The 17,712-nt window shown below is 35.3% G+C and overlaps 2 protein-coding genes across 3 annotated transcripts; both read left to right on the forward strand.

Annotated features, from left to right (window-relative positions):
* The first annotated feature begins 3,990 nt into the window (after nucleotides 1–3,990).
* LOC110718634 lies at nucleotides 3,991–17,473 on the forward strand. 2 transcript variants are annotated; one of them, XM_021897517.1, is made up of 14 exons: nucleotides 3,991–4,356; nucleotides 4,618–4,688; nucleotides 5,949–6,042; nucleotides 10,055–10,359; nucleotides 10,447–10,683; nucleotides 10,772–11,056; nucleotides 13,945–14,385; nucleotides 14,469–14,739; nucleotides 14,819–15,147; nucleotides 15,252–15,443; nucleotides 15,550–15,666; nucleotides 15,771–15,852; nucleotides 15,934–16,035; nucleotides 17,247–17,473. In XM_021897517.1, exons 4-8 carry the CDS (start codon nucleotides 10,087–10,089, stop codon nucleotides 14,730–14,732), a joined length of 1,500 nt encoding a protein of 499 aa, XP_021753209.1. In that variant the 5' UTR covers nucleotides 3,991–4,356; nucleotides 4,618–4,688; nucleotides 5,949–6,042; nucleotides 10,055–10,086; the 3' UTR covers nucleotides 14,733–14,739; nucleotides 14,819–15,147; nucleotides 15,252–15,443; nucleotides 15,550–15,666; nucleotides 15,771–15,852; nucleotides 15,934–16,035; nucleotides 17,247–17,473. The 2 variants fall into 2 exon arrangements, with proteins under 2 accessions (XP_021753209.1, XP_021753216.1); XM_021897524.1 differs by lacking the exons at nucleotides 3,991–4,356; nucleotides 4,618–4,688; nucleotides 5,949–6,042 and adding an exon at nucleotides 9,793–9,883.
* LOC110726638 lies at nucleotides 6,589–8,307 on the forward strand. The gene has a single exon (XM_021906136.1). The coding sequence runs from the start codon at nucleotides 6,589–6,591 to the stop codon at nucleotides 8,305–8,307; it is 1,719 nt and encodes a 572-aa protein (XP_021761828.1).
* Nucleotides 17,474–17,712: the final 239 nt, after the last annotated feature.

Below are 17,712 nucleotides of genomic sequence, written 5' to 3' on the forward strand. Positions count from 1 at the left end.
ATTGATTGAATTTAATGCACAGATAAAACTATTATTGGCGATCACTTGAATTGTAATCAAATTAACCCTAAAAAAGATTATTAATTATATTATTAAGCGTGATTACAAGTACCAATTCCCTTTAAACATGCATAAAAAGGTGTGATCAAGCAATAACAATAAATATAATCAAGCAAAATAATAATAATAATCATAATTATAATCATAATAATCAAAATCATAAGAATAACCATAATTAAAATAATCATAATAATAATTATAAGCATAATCATGTTAAAGCATAATAATAGCAAGATCCTAGGCATGATACTAACAAGATTAATAACAAACCCTAGCATGTCACTAAGCATATAAAAATCAAACCTTTAACCCTAACCTGATACTAACAATTATAAACATTAGGAAGAACAAAGGAAGCATCATACTTTTAATCATATTTGATATTAAATTCACCCTAAACATGATACTAGGAATCATAATAACAATCTAAGCATGATAATATCAATTAAACAATTAAATCACTTACTTGGATGCCTCGTACCTCTTTTTTTCACGTCTAGGGCGAAGGCAACTTCGAATATGTTTAGGTGTATCTAAATCTAATGAATGCGAAATTTTTATATTTGAGAGAAGCTAGTTTAGAAAAGAGAGAGAGACAGTAATCAAGAAAATCTTGATGAGAGTTGGTGAATGATTATAGATGAAAACGGTTGTAATTGGTTATCGAAAACGGAGTTTTTACGACGTTATTTATAAAGAAAATCAGCCCAAAAAAATAAATTATCAAAATAGAGTCTAGCGCACATGAAACAAGTTTGGCGCCAACGCTGGCCATTGGCGCCAGACGCCAATACTAGCGCCAGGCGCCAATGTTGGCGCCAGGCGCTACAGCTGGCGTTTGGCGCTGATTCAGAAAATCACGCGTTTTCTTAAAATTAGATAAAAATTGCCGTATAGGAGGATAAAATCGTATTTCCCTCAAAAATGCTCTTTAATTTTAATTAAAACCCTGAAAAGTCAACAAAAGTCAATTTATCAATGTTAATCTAAATAGGAATGAAAAGAACCTTCTAGAAGAATCTAGAAGACTAAAACCATTCCTAATTGCATTAGGAATGATAAATCCATATTAGGCCCTCCCCTAGATCATTGGGCCGCATATAAGGCTCAAACCGGGCCTAGTTTAGTAAATTGGCCATAACTTCCTCAATATTAATCGGAATTGGATTTATAATATATTGTTGGAAAGCTCTTGTCAAGCCCCATACAACTACACTACTATTGGACCCATATCATGGACCAACCAAACTGGATCGGCTGTTTTTTTTAAAATAATTTTTCAAAAACAGAGAGAAGAGAAAAGAAATTAAAAGTATCCGCAACACTAAACTTTCCACACTTTCACTTCATTCGATTATTCAATTTTTAAATGAATAATATGAATAAAATTCTTGCTCTCTTGCCACCTTATATATGAGGATGAGCATGTTGGGTGGGAGCTTTATCTAATATAGAGCGTTGACTCAATACCTACACTCTGTCTTATGCCACTATCTCATTCCCCCACCCAAAAAAGTGATTAGCCATGCTTTTCCTAATAAAATTTTATTATACATTTGAAAACAAGGAAAGTCCATCTTATGTAAGGTCTAATCAGTCACTTATACACTAATAAGTTCTACATTACTCCTGTATATTAAAAGAGTGTTAATATCATCGTAATAAAGCGTAGTTAATTAGTTAATTAACTCTTTAATCACAAAAAGTTTTTAGGAACCAAGAAGGAGAAGAACCCATAGATTTATAGGTGATGTAATTACATAACTTAGCCGCAATCTAATGATCCACGTGTATTACGCCTGATGCTGTCGTACAACATGTCAAAGACCTGTGTTTAGCTCGTGTTGTAGGTGTGATGCCTCGAACGACCAGCACTTCGCATCGACAGTGGGCTGTAAACTTATTAAGTTAGATGGTTGTTGGGTGGGGTTTGTTTTGTTTGGTTATGTTTTTGTTTGTAGCCTTTGTTGCTGTAATGTTTTGTTTGTATACTCATATATCTTTTGTTCTTGGCAGGGTGATACTCCAACCAATGAGGACAGGAAGATTACTTCCATATACCGACGAGACCCTGTCCCCAAAGTGCCTAAGGCCCCTGCCGACTTTGGGGCAAGTGGTGAAGTCAGTGCTAGTAGGTCCCGTAGTAGGGCACGGTCCAGACCCCGCTCCATAGCAAGTAGTGGCCCAACACCTGAAGATCAGCGGAGGACAGTTTTACATGCGGCCGTCAGCGAATTAGTGCGACACTATGGGCTGGATTTTAATAGTTTGGAGAATGTTGTACAAGGGTTTGATTGTCCAGTGATGGACAGTGTTTTTCTGGACCATAGTCCAGTGAGCAGCTCAATAAGATCGTTGAAAAGTTTGGCATTGGTAGCATTTTTTCCCCCTATTCTGTTTTATCAATTTTCAAATTATTTTCACTTTTCTGTCATCATTAATATTGGTTCAGGGTCTTTCCTCCAAGTCATTTGGGATTTCTAATTTCAATATTTCCTTTTTTTTTGGCTTTATCGATTTCATACAGCTGTCCTGACTGCTGATGCTGCTAATGCTTATGGAGTTCACTAGGCTAGCATTGTGGAGGTAAGTAGTACTCTCTTAGATTAGGAGTACTATGATTTTTGTATAGATTATAGGTTAGAAATCATCATTAGGGTCCTCGTTAGGGTCAATATTGATTTTTGTTTATGATTCTTATGTCTGATTTTTTTGTGAAATATATGATGTTTTATGTGTTAGGAATTACGAAATGTTGATGGTCATGTTTGATTAATGAAAACTAAGTGAGACTTCAGGAACCAAAATCACTCAAACACATGTTTAGAATAGAACCATAGGCTGCATAATTGCTTCCACCATAGCACAACATCAAAACAAGCATCACATCAAGCATGACAGTTGTAGGGAATAATTTCAAGCGTTAATTGTAGGGAATAATTTCAAGCGTTAACCCCTAGCTCGAACCCCACTGTGATCATACACTAAAGTACGGTGGCATCCAAAAGGAAAAAGATAGAGTAAAAGAGTCGCCAACAAGCTTTAGGAACTTGTAAACCATTCACAGGGTGAAGGTTGCACCCCTTAACGATCCAAGAGATCATCAACTCCATAAAGGTCTAGAACCAAATAAGGTTTCGGGGATGATGGTACAAATCCAACCTAAAAGAGATTGAACCTGCCCTTATAATAGGCCTCTACTTTATTCTGATTGTATTCATGTGCGCTTTCTGACTAACATGCAATCAATTGGATTAACCCTAAACCTGTTTATCTATGTTGGTTGAATATTAATGCACAAACAAAACTATTATTGGCGATCACTTGAATTATATTCACAATTAACCCTAACCAAGATTATCAATTATCTTATTAAGCGTGATTACAAGTACCAATTCCCTTTAAACATGCATAAAAGGTGTGATCAAACAATAAATAATCAAGCAACATAATAAATAATAAATATCATGAATAATAGTTATAATAATAATAATAATATTATCGTCATAAATAAAATAATCATCATCAAAATAATAATAATAATAATAATAATAATAATAATAATAATATTATTATTCATAATCATCATAAATTATAACAATTATAATCATATTCATGTTCATGTTAATATTCACTAGTGGAAAAAATCTTATTTTTAACAAGCTATTCGTAATGGACATATGATTTTCCGTTACAATTAAGTCATTCGTAACGGGCAAATTCAATGTCCGTTACAAAAAAGTTGTGAATTGGGCAGGAAAAGGGTTATTCGTAACGGACAGATTGGTGCCCGTTACGAATAAGTTGTTATTTGTAACAGGCATTATTCTGCCCGTTACAATTAACTAACTAATCGTAACCAACAAATATTGCCCGTTACAAATAGAAAAGTCAACAGAATTTTGACCTTGTTATTTGTAACTAACATGGGGTGTCTGTTACGAATAAGGTTTTAAAGTAAGCCCTAAATTTTTACTTTCCCCTTTCTCACTCCCTCTGTAAAAAAATTTCCTCTTTCTCTCTCCAATATTAAAGCAGCTCCCGCGCGCAAGGTCGTCGTCCTCACCTCCCTCAACTCCATTGAAGGAGCTCCAAGCTCAGTTCAATCTTTTGCTCCTCTCATTCTCACTCTTCTCCTCCATTGAAGTGCACTCCGAGTTCTCCATTATTGAAGCGCACTCCGAGTTCTCCATTATTGAAGCGCACTCCGAGTTCTCCATTGAAGCGCTGTTTGAGTTCTCCATTGAAGCGCTGTCTGAGTTCTCCATTGTAGCGCTCATAGTTCTCCATTAAATCGTACTCTTTCTCTCTCCTCCCCCAATTTCGTAACCCTTGTTTCAGTTTGCTTAATTGCAATTACTTAATTATAGGTTTTATTTTTTTTCCCCAAATTAATTGATTGATTTTACTGTTTTCCATTTGTTTTGGGTTTTATTATGTTTTAGTTTAAAAGCCTTTGAATTTTGAGCTAAGTATGAATTAATTGATTGATTTTTTCCCCAAATTATTACTATCTTTCTGGATCCCCCCTTACATCGTGAATCCGTATATTTGCAGTTGCCCTGCGCATGATAAGCTTTGGATGTGATTACCACTGGGCACAAAAAGATTCTCGCTTTGATCAAGAGGTAGTTGTATATTTTGTGCTCTAATTAAATTGCGGCATTGGTCTCTCTCTGCACTTGTGTTTCGGTCTTGTTGTCTCCTACAGTCTTACCCAAGATATATAGTTTTTCTTTGCTAAAGCTAGATGACTAAGTCATTTTTAATACCACTTATCACTTGAATGGAATACCATTAGTTAAAATAATGCAATACTTCTCCCTGCACTAGGAACTTCTACGTGCATTATTTTTGACTGTTTGGTGGATTGTCTAAAGTGAGGTTGAAATGTACTGGTATTTTTTTGAATATGTCTTGCAAAAGATTTGGCATCTAAGGAGGGATTTTCTTTATAAAATTGCTAATTATTTTGTTTATTCAAATGATTTTAAATTAGGAATGTAATGTAGATTCACTAGATTGCATGTTTATAGTTTTATATGGAAGGTTGGCTTATTTGACTAGTACAATACAACTGGCAAAATTAGTATAGATTTAAGTTTGCTTGTAGCTCAAGTAGTCAACCTATGGTTATCCATGTTTTCAGTCTTTTCACTTCCACATTGAAATGAACAAATAGAGGACATAAGAGATTGAGGGATGCCCTCAAGTGGTTGGGGGTTCGATACTCATTCCCCCATTTCTGTGATAGTATCTTTTTGTCAATAAAATAATAATAATAATAAGTTGTTACTTATTATGATATTTAAATTACTCATTTCTCATGAAACTATCTCACTATATAGTTTATCAATAAGGTTAATCCCTTAAAATGAGTAAAAAAACCAATCACAATACGATGAAAAGGTATTTGTATTATCAACATAAAACTTATCTCATGTCTTACATTATAATGTTAGTTGTTCAATTTAACGTTACTCTAAAATTGATTAAAAGTTACCCAATAATTATTTGATATGATATACATACATTAATATCGTTAAACATCCGAGAGTGAGGGGTAGCTCTTGATAGAACTTCCCTCTCTCTATATATGTATTATTATATGTATTCTTAAACATCCGTTGAACACAAAATTTAATGGAGAAAATATTAACTCTTTTAATCACTATAAGAGGAACAAAAGTTTAAAAGTTCATATTTCAAATAACTTTTGAATGTTATCAAAATAAAATCCTTTACAAAATTGTTATCTGACCCTAAGTTTAAAAGTCTTACTACAGTGATATTCCTGGCCATTTGTTTGGAAATGGAAACTTACTTCTATTTAATTTGATATTTTGATTTTGGTGGGAAATGGGAGTGACTTGAATATGATGTTTCAGGAGCAGCTCGGTCCTTAGCTCCCTCAACTCTATTAAAGCAACTCCGTCCTCATTTCAAGATGGTGATTTGATGCGGCTTAAATCTGACAATTTGGTATGAGTAATTAATTGTTTTGTAGCTTGTTTTTTTTTGTTTAATTAGTACATTGCATTGAGAGTTTCTTTCTTATGATTTTTGTTTAATTTTCTTCCAATTTTCTGCCAATTCAAATGTGTTAATATTTATTATGCATTATATTTTCATATGCTTAGATACCCGTTCAAGATTTACTCATTAGGAGTAAATCTTGAATAGTCCCTGTTTGGGACTGTTCTTGGAATTGTATTCTCACTTAGGATGCAAATGGTTGCTTGTTTTTCGGAAGTAAAGGTAATTTTGTGTTAGCATTCCCTAATGTGTTCTCGGGGTACATATGTAATTAAGAAATTAATTACATCGTGTACTTTGAGAACCATAGGGAAATGCTGCCGAAATTTCCTTAAGGCCGAAAAATGGTCAACCATTTGCTAGTGTGAATACACTTCCAAGGATGGGTTAGGTTGGAGCGATAAGGACCTTTGGAATCATGCATTTGGAATGTGTTGATATGTGATGTTGAATATAATTTGTTTCTTGGGTTTTAATCATACATTTTTAGAAATGGACCGTCGTTGGATGTATAGTGGTTCTCGAACCACACCTGAATACTTAGCCGGGGTCAAAGAGTTCTGTAGAATCGCAGTGCAACACCAATGGAGTACACTTGTTGAACAAAGGCTAACCAAAGCAAGACCTATTTTCTGCTCTTGTCGTGATTGTAACAATGTGAAGAGGTGGAAAGACATTAAGAAAATAGAGGACCATTTGATTATTCGTGGGTTTATGCCAAACTACAGTATTTGGTATTGGCATGGCGAAAAATTTCCTCCCGCGGATAATTCTTCTATTAACGACAATGAAGCTGATGAGAGAGAGCCGAATGGTTTTGACGATAATGAAGTGGGTTTTAATGATGATGTTGAGGAAGACAGGATAGAAGAGATGATAGACGGATTAGGCGATCATGTTAATGAAGATTCTCATATATATGAGAATGTGTCGAAAGCAGTTGAGACACCGTTGTATCCTGGTTGTTCTAAGTATTCCAAGCTTTCTGGGATTTTAACTTTATATAACTTGAAAGCGAAGAGCGGGTGGACCAACACTAGTTTCACTTTGTTGTTGGAAACTCTCTCTGATATGTTTCCAGAAGGAAATGACATTCTTAAGTCGACTTACTATGCAAAGAAGTTGATGTGTCCATTGGGTTTAGAGTACACCAAGATCCATGCATGTCCTAATGATTGTGTGCTATATCGAAAGGAGAATGCAAAATTGGATGCTTGCCCAAAGTGTGGTGTGTCACGATACAAGCGAGAGGGCTTAAATAAGGATCCCTTGAAGTGGCCACCAGCTAAGGTAGTATGGTATCTTCCTATAATACCAAGGTTGAAGCGCCTGTTCTCAATTAAGGATGAAGCAAAGAAGTTGGTTTGGCATGAAAATGAGAGGAAGAAGGATGGGTTGATCAGACACCCAGCTGATTCGTTGCAATGGAAACACATTGACAAGACATTTCTAGAATTCGAGAAGGAGCCGAGGAACATAAGACTGGCATTAAGTACGGATGGGATGAATCCATTTAGCACCCTTAGTAGTCAACATAGTACATGGCCTGTTCTTCTGTCAATATACAATATACCTCCTTGGTTGTGCATGAAGCGCAAGTACATCATGTTATCACTTCTAATCCCATGTCCTAAACAACCTGGCCATGAGATAGATGTTTATTTGGAGCCCCTTATTGACGATTTGAAATTGTTGTGGGATGAAGGTGTTGTGACATTTGATGCTCTTTCGGGTACAAATTTCAGATTAAGAGCCATGGTGTTTTGTACTATTATTGACTTTCCTGCATATGGAAATTTGTCAAGGTACAAAGTCAGAGGACAAAAACCATGCCCTATTTGTGAGGATGACATGCAAATTACACGCTTGAAGCATTGGGGGAAGAATGTGTACATGCATACCAGACGATCACTTCGTCGAAATCACCCATACAGGAAGATGAGACAACAATTCGACGGGCATGTTGAGAGGGGAGTGAGTCGTGAGCCATTGACAGGAATCGAAGTGTATGAGAAAATTAAAAATGTTAAGACAATCTTCGGTAAGATGCACAGAGAGATATCGAAGAAGGGTGTGTTGTGGAAAAAAGTGTCTAAGTCGTGGGATCTGCCTTATTGGAAGCACTTGTCGGTTCGACATTGTCTTGATGTTATGCATATTGAAAAAAATGTTTGTGAGGCACTAATTGGGACTTTTTTGAATATCAAATGAAAGACAAAGGATGGTGTTAATGTGCGTAGAGACATGAAGGAAGCCAAAATTCGACCTAAGTTATGGGCTGAGGAAAATGAAGCAACGAAAAAAGCATTTTTGCCCCATGCGTGTTATACATTGTCTAGAGAAGAAAAAAGGATCTTTTGTGAGTGTTTGAAAGGAATCAAGGTGCCGACAGGGTATTCGTCGAACTTAAGGCGTTTTGTTTCTACTACTGATAAGAAAGTTGTTGGTATGAAGTCCTATGATTGTCATGTGATGATGCAAGTGTTCATGCCAATTGCACTCCGAGGCCTTTTGCCAAAACATGTTAGGCATGCTATTGTGAAGCTTTGCTTGTTTTTCAATGCAATTTGCAGTAAGGTGATAGATCCAAAAACACTCGACGATATGGAATATGATATTGTTGAAACATTATGCAAATTCGAGATGTATTTTCCTCCTTCCTTTTTTGACATAATGACTCACCTTGTTATGCACTTGCCTCGTGAGATAAAGGAGTGCGGTCCTGTATTTATGCGTTGGATGTACCCTTATGAGAGGCCAATGGGTACTTTGGCAGATAAGGCAAAGAACAAAGAACAGAGCAAAGACAGAGCAAATCCTGAAGGGAGCATCGTGAAAGGGTTCATAGCAGAGGAAGCAGGGAACTAGTGTTTTTAGCTAAGGCTAAAGAAATTGGGATTCCGACTTCTCGTCACGAGGGAAGACTTCAAGGAAAGGGTACAGTAGGTTGGAAATTGGTTAAGCCTCCACTTGATCGATATAAGAAAGCCCACCGATTTGTGCTACAAAACCTATCTGCAGTTCATCCATATATTGAAAAACATCTTCATGAGTTGAAATTCACAATCCCAGGATCAGCTCCTATGCGTTGATGTAGGAGCATAATCGCCACTTTGTTGAGTGGTTTGAAGGCCAAGTGAAGCTTGAATTGAGTAGAGATGAGAATTTTTCTGAAACGATCAAGTGGCTTTCACGAGGTCCACAACCACTTGTGTATATTTATGAGAGTTACGATATCAATGGATTTACTTTTGCCACTTGTCGTCAAGATGAAAAAAGTGTGCAACAAAATAGTGGTGTTGTCATGGTTGCATCTTCTACTGAATACTCAAGTTCTAGGGATACAAGGCCATTTGAAGCTACACAGGCATATTACGGTGTCATTCAAGAAATCTGGGAGTTGGATTATGTTGATTTCACAATTCCTTTATTTCGTTGCACATGGGCTGATAACCGTCGTGGTATGAAAATCGATGAGTTATTTGGATTCACCTTGGTTGACTCTAGTCGTTATACTGATGGTGAAGAGCCTTTTGTATTAGCCTCACAATCGAAACAAGTATTCTACATCAAGGATAATATAGATCCGCAATGGCGTGTTGTAGTTGAAGGCAAGAGAAAAATTGTGGGTGTGGAAGATGTTGTGGATGAAGAAGAGTATGACCAATTTGATGACATCCCGCCTATAACAATGGGAGTGCAACCTCTACAAGAAGGGGAAGATATTGTTGGTGATGTAGAGTATGATCGTGAGGAAGGGTTAGTGGTTCCTATACCTACAACCAAGGTTTGTGTTATTGTATTCCTTTAACAATAGTATTTTTTTGCAATTAATATTGAATTTATTAAATTGGTATATATCTAAATCATTAATTTCTTTATTGTATAGTATTTACATTAATATGATTTTATTATTATGATTTTGATTCTATTCTTGTTAATTTCATTCTTTGTGTAGGTGTAGGCATACTACAATGGAAGAAAACAGAGATGATCATGATGGACAGGAACAAATCTGGTGACATGGATGCCTCCACTTCCCAAGTAAAATCTTCTACAAAAAAGGGACGAGGCCCGTCCAAATCAGTCCAAACAATTACACCCGTGTTCCTCGAATTTGATGAGTTTGACATGTCTATTGGAAAGTGGGAATCTGCTTATGGGAAGCAAATTGGTAATTGTGCTCAAAGAGTTAACATTAATGTGAAGGGATATCCGAAGTATGATAAAGTTCAAAAGCAAAACTTGTGGGAGGAGAGTAAGGTAATTACGATATAAATATGGTTTATTGCTCTAAATTTAACGATACTTATAATTAATTATGAATATTAACATTCTCTAATTTTGTAGCGGAAGTTCCACATTGATGATCCCAAGGGTAGTAAAGAGAAGAAGTTCCACGAAGCTGTTGGTGCTAGATTTAGGAAGCACAAGTCTTGGTTAGTTTCACGATTCATTACTAAGAGAACTGCACCTCCGCCTGACTCACCAAGTGCAAACATTAAGCCCTGGGAGCTTTATGAAGGTTACATCACAGAAGAGCAATGGAAAGAGTTTGAGACATATTGCAATACAGATGAATTTAAGGTGTGTAAGATATTATGAAAGTATTTTTCACATATATACTTTATTTCAACTACAATACTACTTACAATAGCTTTCCATTTTGTAATAGGCTCTGAGTGAAAAAGGCAAGGAAAATGCAAAGAATAATAAGCATCGCCACCATCTAGGCTCCAAGAGTTATGAGAGGGCTCGAGTTGATTGGAGTAAGACCAATAGAATTCCAGCAGAATCTTCAACCTCAAGCACCACAGAGTCCACAACAAGCTGTGTAATGAGTGAAAAGCTTAGAAATCGGTCTCTTTATTGGATTTTGGCCCGTCAAACTCGTAATGCAGATGGATCGTGGGCTATAGACCCGAAGAATACCGAAACCCAGCAAATAGCCAATGCTATTGTAAGTGTTGTTCTAAGTAACCAAGTATAGTTTTTTTTTTAGTTACTTGTTTATACTTTTGAGCTGATAAGTGATCAGGCCTTTTCTGTTTATTGCTCATTTCTTGCATTGTTTAATGGGAGGCCTTTTCTGTTTATTGCTCATTTCCTGCTTCCTGCGTTGTTTAATGGGATTTGCTAAAGTTGAGGCCTTTTCCGATCAGTTCTAATCAGTCCCGATCAGTTCTGATCAGTTCCGATCAGTTCTGAAATTACAATTCTGATCAGTTCCGATCAGTTCTGAAATTTCAGTTCCGATCATTTCTGAAATGTCAGTTCTGATCAGTTCTGATTAGTTCCGATCAATTCTGAAATTTCAGTTCTGATCAGTTCCGATCAGTTCTGATCACTTCTGAAATTTCAGTTATGATCAGTTCTGAACAGTTCCGATCAGTTCTGAAATTTCAGTTCTGATTAGTTGTGCTGTGACCGTTGTGACCCCTTCACCATCTCAATTAGTTGCCTTAGAATAGTGATTGAAATCATAAGAATCGACTAAAGTAGGTTGATACAATCAAATTTGCAGCACAGACATGCATTCATTGTTTCTTGCTCTTCTTTATGCAATCAAAGTACTTTCTGTCCTGGCTCTTGTTTGCACTCTTCTTCTTTGTTTCTCCTTATTTGATTACTTACTTCTACTATATTCTCTGTTTTCCCTATGTTCCTCTCTGTCCCTAATCTGAATGTGGCTCAGCATGTCGTAGTAGTGGTAAGTATCTGTCTTTGTGCAAATAATCAAGTCCAGCAATCATGTCATAAGCTCTTCTGAAATTTCAGTTCCGATCAGTTCTGAAATTTCAGTTCTGATCAGTTTTGATCAGTTCTGAAATTTCAGCTCTGATCAGTTCTGAAATTTCAGTTCTGATCAGTTCCGATCACTGAAATTTCAGTTCCGATCAGTTCTGAAATTTCAGTTCCGATCAGTTCTGAAATTTCAGTTGCGATCAGTTCTGAAATTTCAGTTCTGATCAGTTCTGAAATTTCAGTTCCGATCAGTTCTGAAATTTCAGTTCTGATCACTTCCGATCAGTTTTGAAATTTCAGTTCCGATGACTTTCGATCAGTTCTGAAATTTCAGTTCCGATTAGTTCTGATATTTCAGTTCCGATCAGTTCTGAAATTTCAGTTCCAATCAGTTCTGAAATTTCAGTTCCGATCAATTCCGATCAGTTCTGAAATTTCAGTTCTTGTCAGTATTTAGAGTGTTCCACCTATGAACAAAATTCATGAAGGGTAGTGTGAATATGCTCTTGGAATTTCGAAATTCTCTTTACCTACATTTGTTGGATATGAACAAAGTCAATGTGAATGTTCTTTTGAGGTAGGACTTTGAGAGATGAAAGAAATGCTTTTAGTCATGATCGATAAGAAATTGCACATACGAGTGAAGCTTGGATTTGGCAGTGGTTGTTTGCAAGAGCAGTGTAAAATATCATGTATTTCTAAGTCCTTTAAGTACCGCTAATATTTGATGAACTCACTTTTAATATGATCAATTTTTTTATTAGTAGTAGATCGGAATGTACCATTATTCAAACTTTTATGTTTTAGCCTTTTATGATGTATCCTTCACAAGAACTTATTGTTAGCTAAGTATATAGTAGAGTGTTGGGGTTTGTTATAAATTTCCTTCAAAGACTTTGTGGTCTTGTATCATTGTTAGCATTGTACAAACTACGAAGATTTTAGGTTAATACTTTGACTGCTGGAATCCTACTAGTAACCAAACCACGATGCTTGATCATGAGTTGTATCCTGTAATGTGCCTCATGCAAGTTTCTTGAGGTGTTAGCTCCACTAGCATTTTTTTTTTCTTCACAATTCTGGAAGATGCGCTGCATTAATACAATGTGCCATTAATTAATAGTGGTTTAAGTGACTAAGAAATTTGTAAATATGTATTACATTCAGCACCAACGAATAATTGGTAGAGCCAAATATTGAGGCACTCCATATTGCATGTGGGCAGGTTCATGACCAGGTGTTTGTGTAATTTAGTTGCTATACGTTGTTTCCTAGTACCGTCACGAGATTAAAAATTAAATTTGATCTTATGTTTCTGCCTTCAATTTTTGTTTTTGGAAATGTTAAGGTGTGTTTGGTTATGGCTTTCATGTGTGCTGCACTGCTACTATATGGCTTTAGGGAGAAGTTCTGCAGCTTTAAAATTGCTGTCTCTTTTAGTTCTGCAATTATTACCTTGTCTTCAAGTTGATTAATATTATCCATTATGCACTATTGTTTGTCTCAATTCCGATCAGTTCTGAAATTTCAGTTCCGATCAGTTCTGATATTTCTGTTCTGATCAGTTCTGAAATTTCAGTTCCGATGAGTTCTGAAATTTCAGTTCTGATCACTTCCTATCAGTTCTGAAATTTCAGTTCCGATGACTTTCGATCAGTTCTGAAATTTCAGTTCCGATCAGTTCTGAAATTTCAGTTCTGATCAGTTCCGATCACTGAAATTTCAGTTCCGATCAGTTCTGAAATTTCAGTTCCAATCAGTTCTGAAATTTCAGTTCCGATCAATTCCGACCAGTTCTGAAATTTCAGTTCCGATCTGTTCTGAAATTTCAGTTCTGATCAGTTCTGAAATTTCAGTTCTGACCAGTTCTGAAATTTCAGTTTCATCCTATATTAGGTGTGCTTTGATTTCGGTTGATGTACATTCAACCTACTGTTGCAATCAAAATTTTGGATTAGGAGGTTATTGCATTCTTTAATCACACAAGAATGATTATATATGTTTTTATATATGCTGTAGGCTACAAGTCTATTTATGGATATCATTTTTTTTCAATTCAGGTTCTTGTTCTGCCATATCTTATATATGTTTTTTTTTTAATAGTTGGAAAACTTGCAAAAGAATGATGAAGGAAACAATTCAAGTGATGTTATTGGTATGGATGCCCTCGACAAGGCTTTAGGAAAAAGGGATCACTGCGGGCATGTAAAAGCACTAGGAAGGTGTGGGGTTGGAGTTAGTCACACACAAGTATTTGGGAAGGGATACAAAAAGGGTAAATCATCCGGCCAAGGTGGATGCTCATTAGAAGAGTTAGAATCAATGAAAGCTACCTTAACTCAAGAATTTGAGGCGAGGCTAGAAGAAAAGGTTGAAGAGAAGCTTCAAGAGAGGATTGAAGAGAGGTTGGAACAACGGGTGGCAATGGAGGTGAAAGCTTATCTCGCCAATTTACTACCACAGATGACCGGTGACGTGGAGGCATTTCAAGGAATGCAAGTGATTACGAACATGGAGGCAACACAAAGCCCTCGTGTAATAGAGGTATATGTCTTTAACTAATACTAAAGATATGACTTTACATGGTTAACATGTATAATATTGATCGAGTTTTTTGTAATATGTAGGTAGCCACTAAATGTCGCCTAGCATTGAAAGATGAGTACAATCAATATTTAGTGGTTGTGGCAGATGGAACGGTATATCCTGTTACCGGTGAAGTTACGCACAACCTGAAGATGTTACCTGATCATTACAGGGTTAGTGTGGACAACCTTTATCCCGACTGTGCCCTCCTCGATATACCGGTACCGTCTCCCGATGGTGTGACTAAGTTGGGAAAAGCCAAGTCTTCCTTTGTACTATGGCCCATAGACATGGTTTTTTTTTGAAGAAGAGGTATATTCTCCTACTATTAACATTAAATCCCATCATTTTTGTATACTTTATCTAGACTAATATTTACCTATTTGTAAAGGTTTCAACATCGCCCAAAAAGAAGCATAGATCTCGCCAAAGCAAAGAAGGGGACGATAGTTGTGGTGTGAAATCAAGGCAATCTACCATCAAACCCACAAAATTCCTACCACTTGAAGATGAAATTGTCGATACTTTTGTCGAGGGGTGTGAGTTGTTGTATTGGTTAATGAATTCTGATGATGCAAAGTATGATACAACATCGGTACTTTTAAAGGCCTCAATGTTTAATTTTGATAGCGACAAACATATTTGGGTAACTGCTACCGATGTACGTGAATTTCTAAGAGGATCGTGGGCTAATGTTTCATTGATTCATGTTTATATCATGTAGGTTACTTAATCTTCCTTTACTTTGGTTCTTATATTCACTATAGTAATATTTTTAATGCTATAATGCTGAATTTTTTGTTTTCTATGTCTTTATCATGTAGGTATTTAGTAGACAACTTCATCGACCTTTTCAACAGGACTGAGATCACATTCTTTTGTCCTCAACTCATTTCTGAATCTTCAATTGAGAATGATTACCTTGAAACTTATACATATGTGAAGAATACATTTTTGCATGAAGTAAGAAAGACGGGTAAACGTTGCAAATTCATCGTGGCTCCATATGTCGCAAGGTTCGAAATATGTTTTTATATTGCCACTAAACTTAATCATATAAATGATATGTTTTTCACCAATTTTCCAATACTCTAACTTGTGTTTTTCTCTTAAATGATGTAGTGGTCATTGGGTTCTTGTGGTGGTTGATCTACAATTAGGTTTAGCTTATGAGTTTGACTCTATGAAGCTAGCTAAAGAAAATCCCTGAAAATTGAAAATTGCTGAGATTATGATGACGTGAGCCACAACCTTGAAATTATGCCCTAGTTTCTATATCATTTTTGTATGTGGTGTTGTAGATTATTTTGTTCTAAGTGTTAGAATATATATTATTTTTGTAGGGCTTATAAAGTATATCGGGCGAATCTCACAGGGAGTGAATTGAAATCACAAAGGCAAAAATTGAAATTCATACAAATGGAGGTAAATACACTACTCACCCCATATTGTTATACATTGTTCACTTTGAAAACGAAATTTTTAACTATTTGTTATATATACTAGTGTGCTCAAAAACAAGGAGGCTTTGAATGTGGCTACTACATTATGAGATACATGTATGAGATTGTTACTTCTCACTTGGAGTGCAAAGGTGTCTTAGAAGAGGTTAGTAGTTTTTTTTTTTGCAAATTTTGAAATCTTTTTAGCTCTATACGCTCCCAAGAGTAAGATAATGGTCAATTGTTATTGATTTCAATTCATAAAAACCAAAATATAAGGTAATTAAGGATGTTTAATGTTATATTGTGTTAATTTGAACCAATACATGAAAGATAGGAAAGGTAGAAGTCCCTTAGGCAATTTTGAAGCCTTTTTGGCTCTATACGCGCCTAAAAGTGAGTAAATGGTCAATTTTCATTGATTTCAATTCATAGAAACCAAAATATAATTTAATTAAGGATGTTTAGTATTATATTGTGTTAATTTGAACAAATACTTGAAAGATGGGAAAGGTAGAAGTCCCTTAGACAATTTTGAAGCGTTTTTGGCTCTATATGCTCCCAAGAGTGAGATAGTGGTCAATTTTCATTGATTTCAATTCATAAAAACCAAAATATAAGGTAATTAAGGATGTTATGTGTTTTATTGTGTTAATTTGAACAAATACTTGAAAGATGGGAAAGGTAGAAGTCCCTTAGGCAATTTTGAAGCGTTTTTGGCTCTATACGCTCCCAAGAGTGAGATAATGGTCAATTTTCATTGATTTCAATTCATAGAAACCAAAATATAAGGTAATTAAGGATGTTTAGTGTTATATTGTGTTAATTCACCAATACATGAAAGATGGGAAAGGTAGTAGTCCCTTAGGCAATTTTGAAGCCTTTTTGGCTCTATACGCTCCTAAAAGTGAGTAAATGGTCAATTTTCATTGATTTCAATTCATAGAAACCAAAATATAAGGTAATTAAGGATGTTATGTGTTATATTGTTGAACAAATACTTGAAATATGGGAAAGGTAGAAGTCCCTTAGGCAATTGTGAAGCGTTTTTGGCTCTATACGCTCCTAAGAGTGAGATAGTGGTCAATTTTCATTGATTTCAATTCATAGAAACCAAAAAAATAAGATATTAAGGATGTTATGTGTTACATTGTGTTAAGGATGTTATACGCTCCCAAAAGTGAGTAAATGTTAACTTTTTATTGATTTCAACTCATAGAAATCAAAATATAAGTCAATTAAGGATGTTATGTGTTTTGTTTCTATATTATGAGTTTTATTTCTATAATTTGGTTCATCACATTTATTCTAATGATTGTTTTTATTATGGATTGTTTTTATTTTTTAACCTCTTTCATATGTTTTTTTTTTCAATAGGATTTTTGTCCAAGGACCACCCCGTATGATGTTGACGAGTTGAATGTGGTTCGAGAACAATGGGCGCAATACTTTAGAAGTAAATATTTATTGAATGCTTAACTATTAGCTTAGGTAGAACAACGTAATATTTTTAGTGTTGTTGTATATGTTGGATAAATTTATACAAGTTTTTATTTGTAATGTGTTACTACTTCAGTTTTTATATTACGTCGTATTAATTTTTACAAAAGATTGTTCGGTATAATTGCTTATTTACAGGAACAGGTATATTATAACAGGTTTTAATTAATATATATTAATTATATATAAATACATGCTGTCGAAATTAAATAAAATGAAAATTTAATTTAATAATTATTTGTAACGGGCAGCAAAATTGTCATTTACAAATAACCAGTTATTCGTAACGGGCACTTTTGTTGCCCGTTACAAATAAGTGTTAAATTATATACAATAAAACTCT

Source organism: Chenopodium quinoa, unplaced genomic scaffold, assembly GCF_001683475.1.
Source record: "Chenopodium quinoa cultivar QQ74 unplaced genomic scaffold, ASM168347v1, whole genome shotgun sequence".
In the NCBI taxonomy this organism is placed as follows: Eukaryota; Viridiplantae; Streptophyta; class Magnoliopsida; order Caryophyllales; family Amaranthaceae; genus Chenopodium; species Chenopodium quinoa.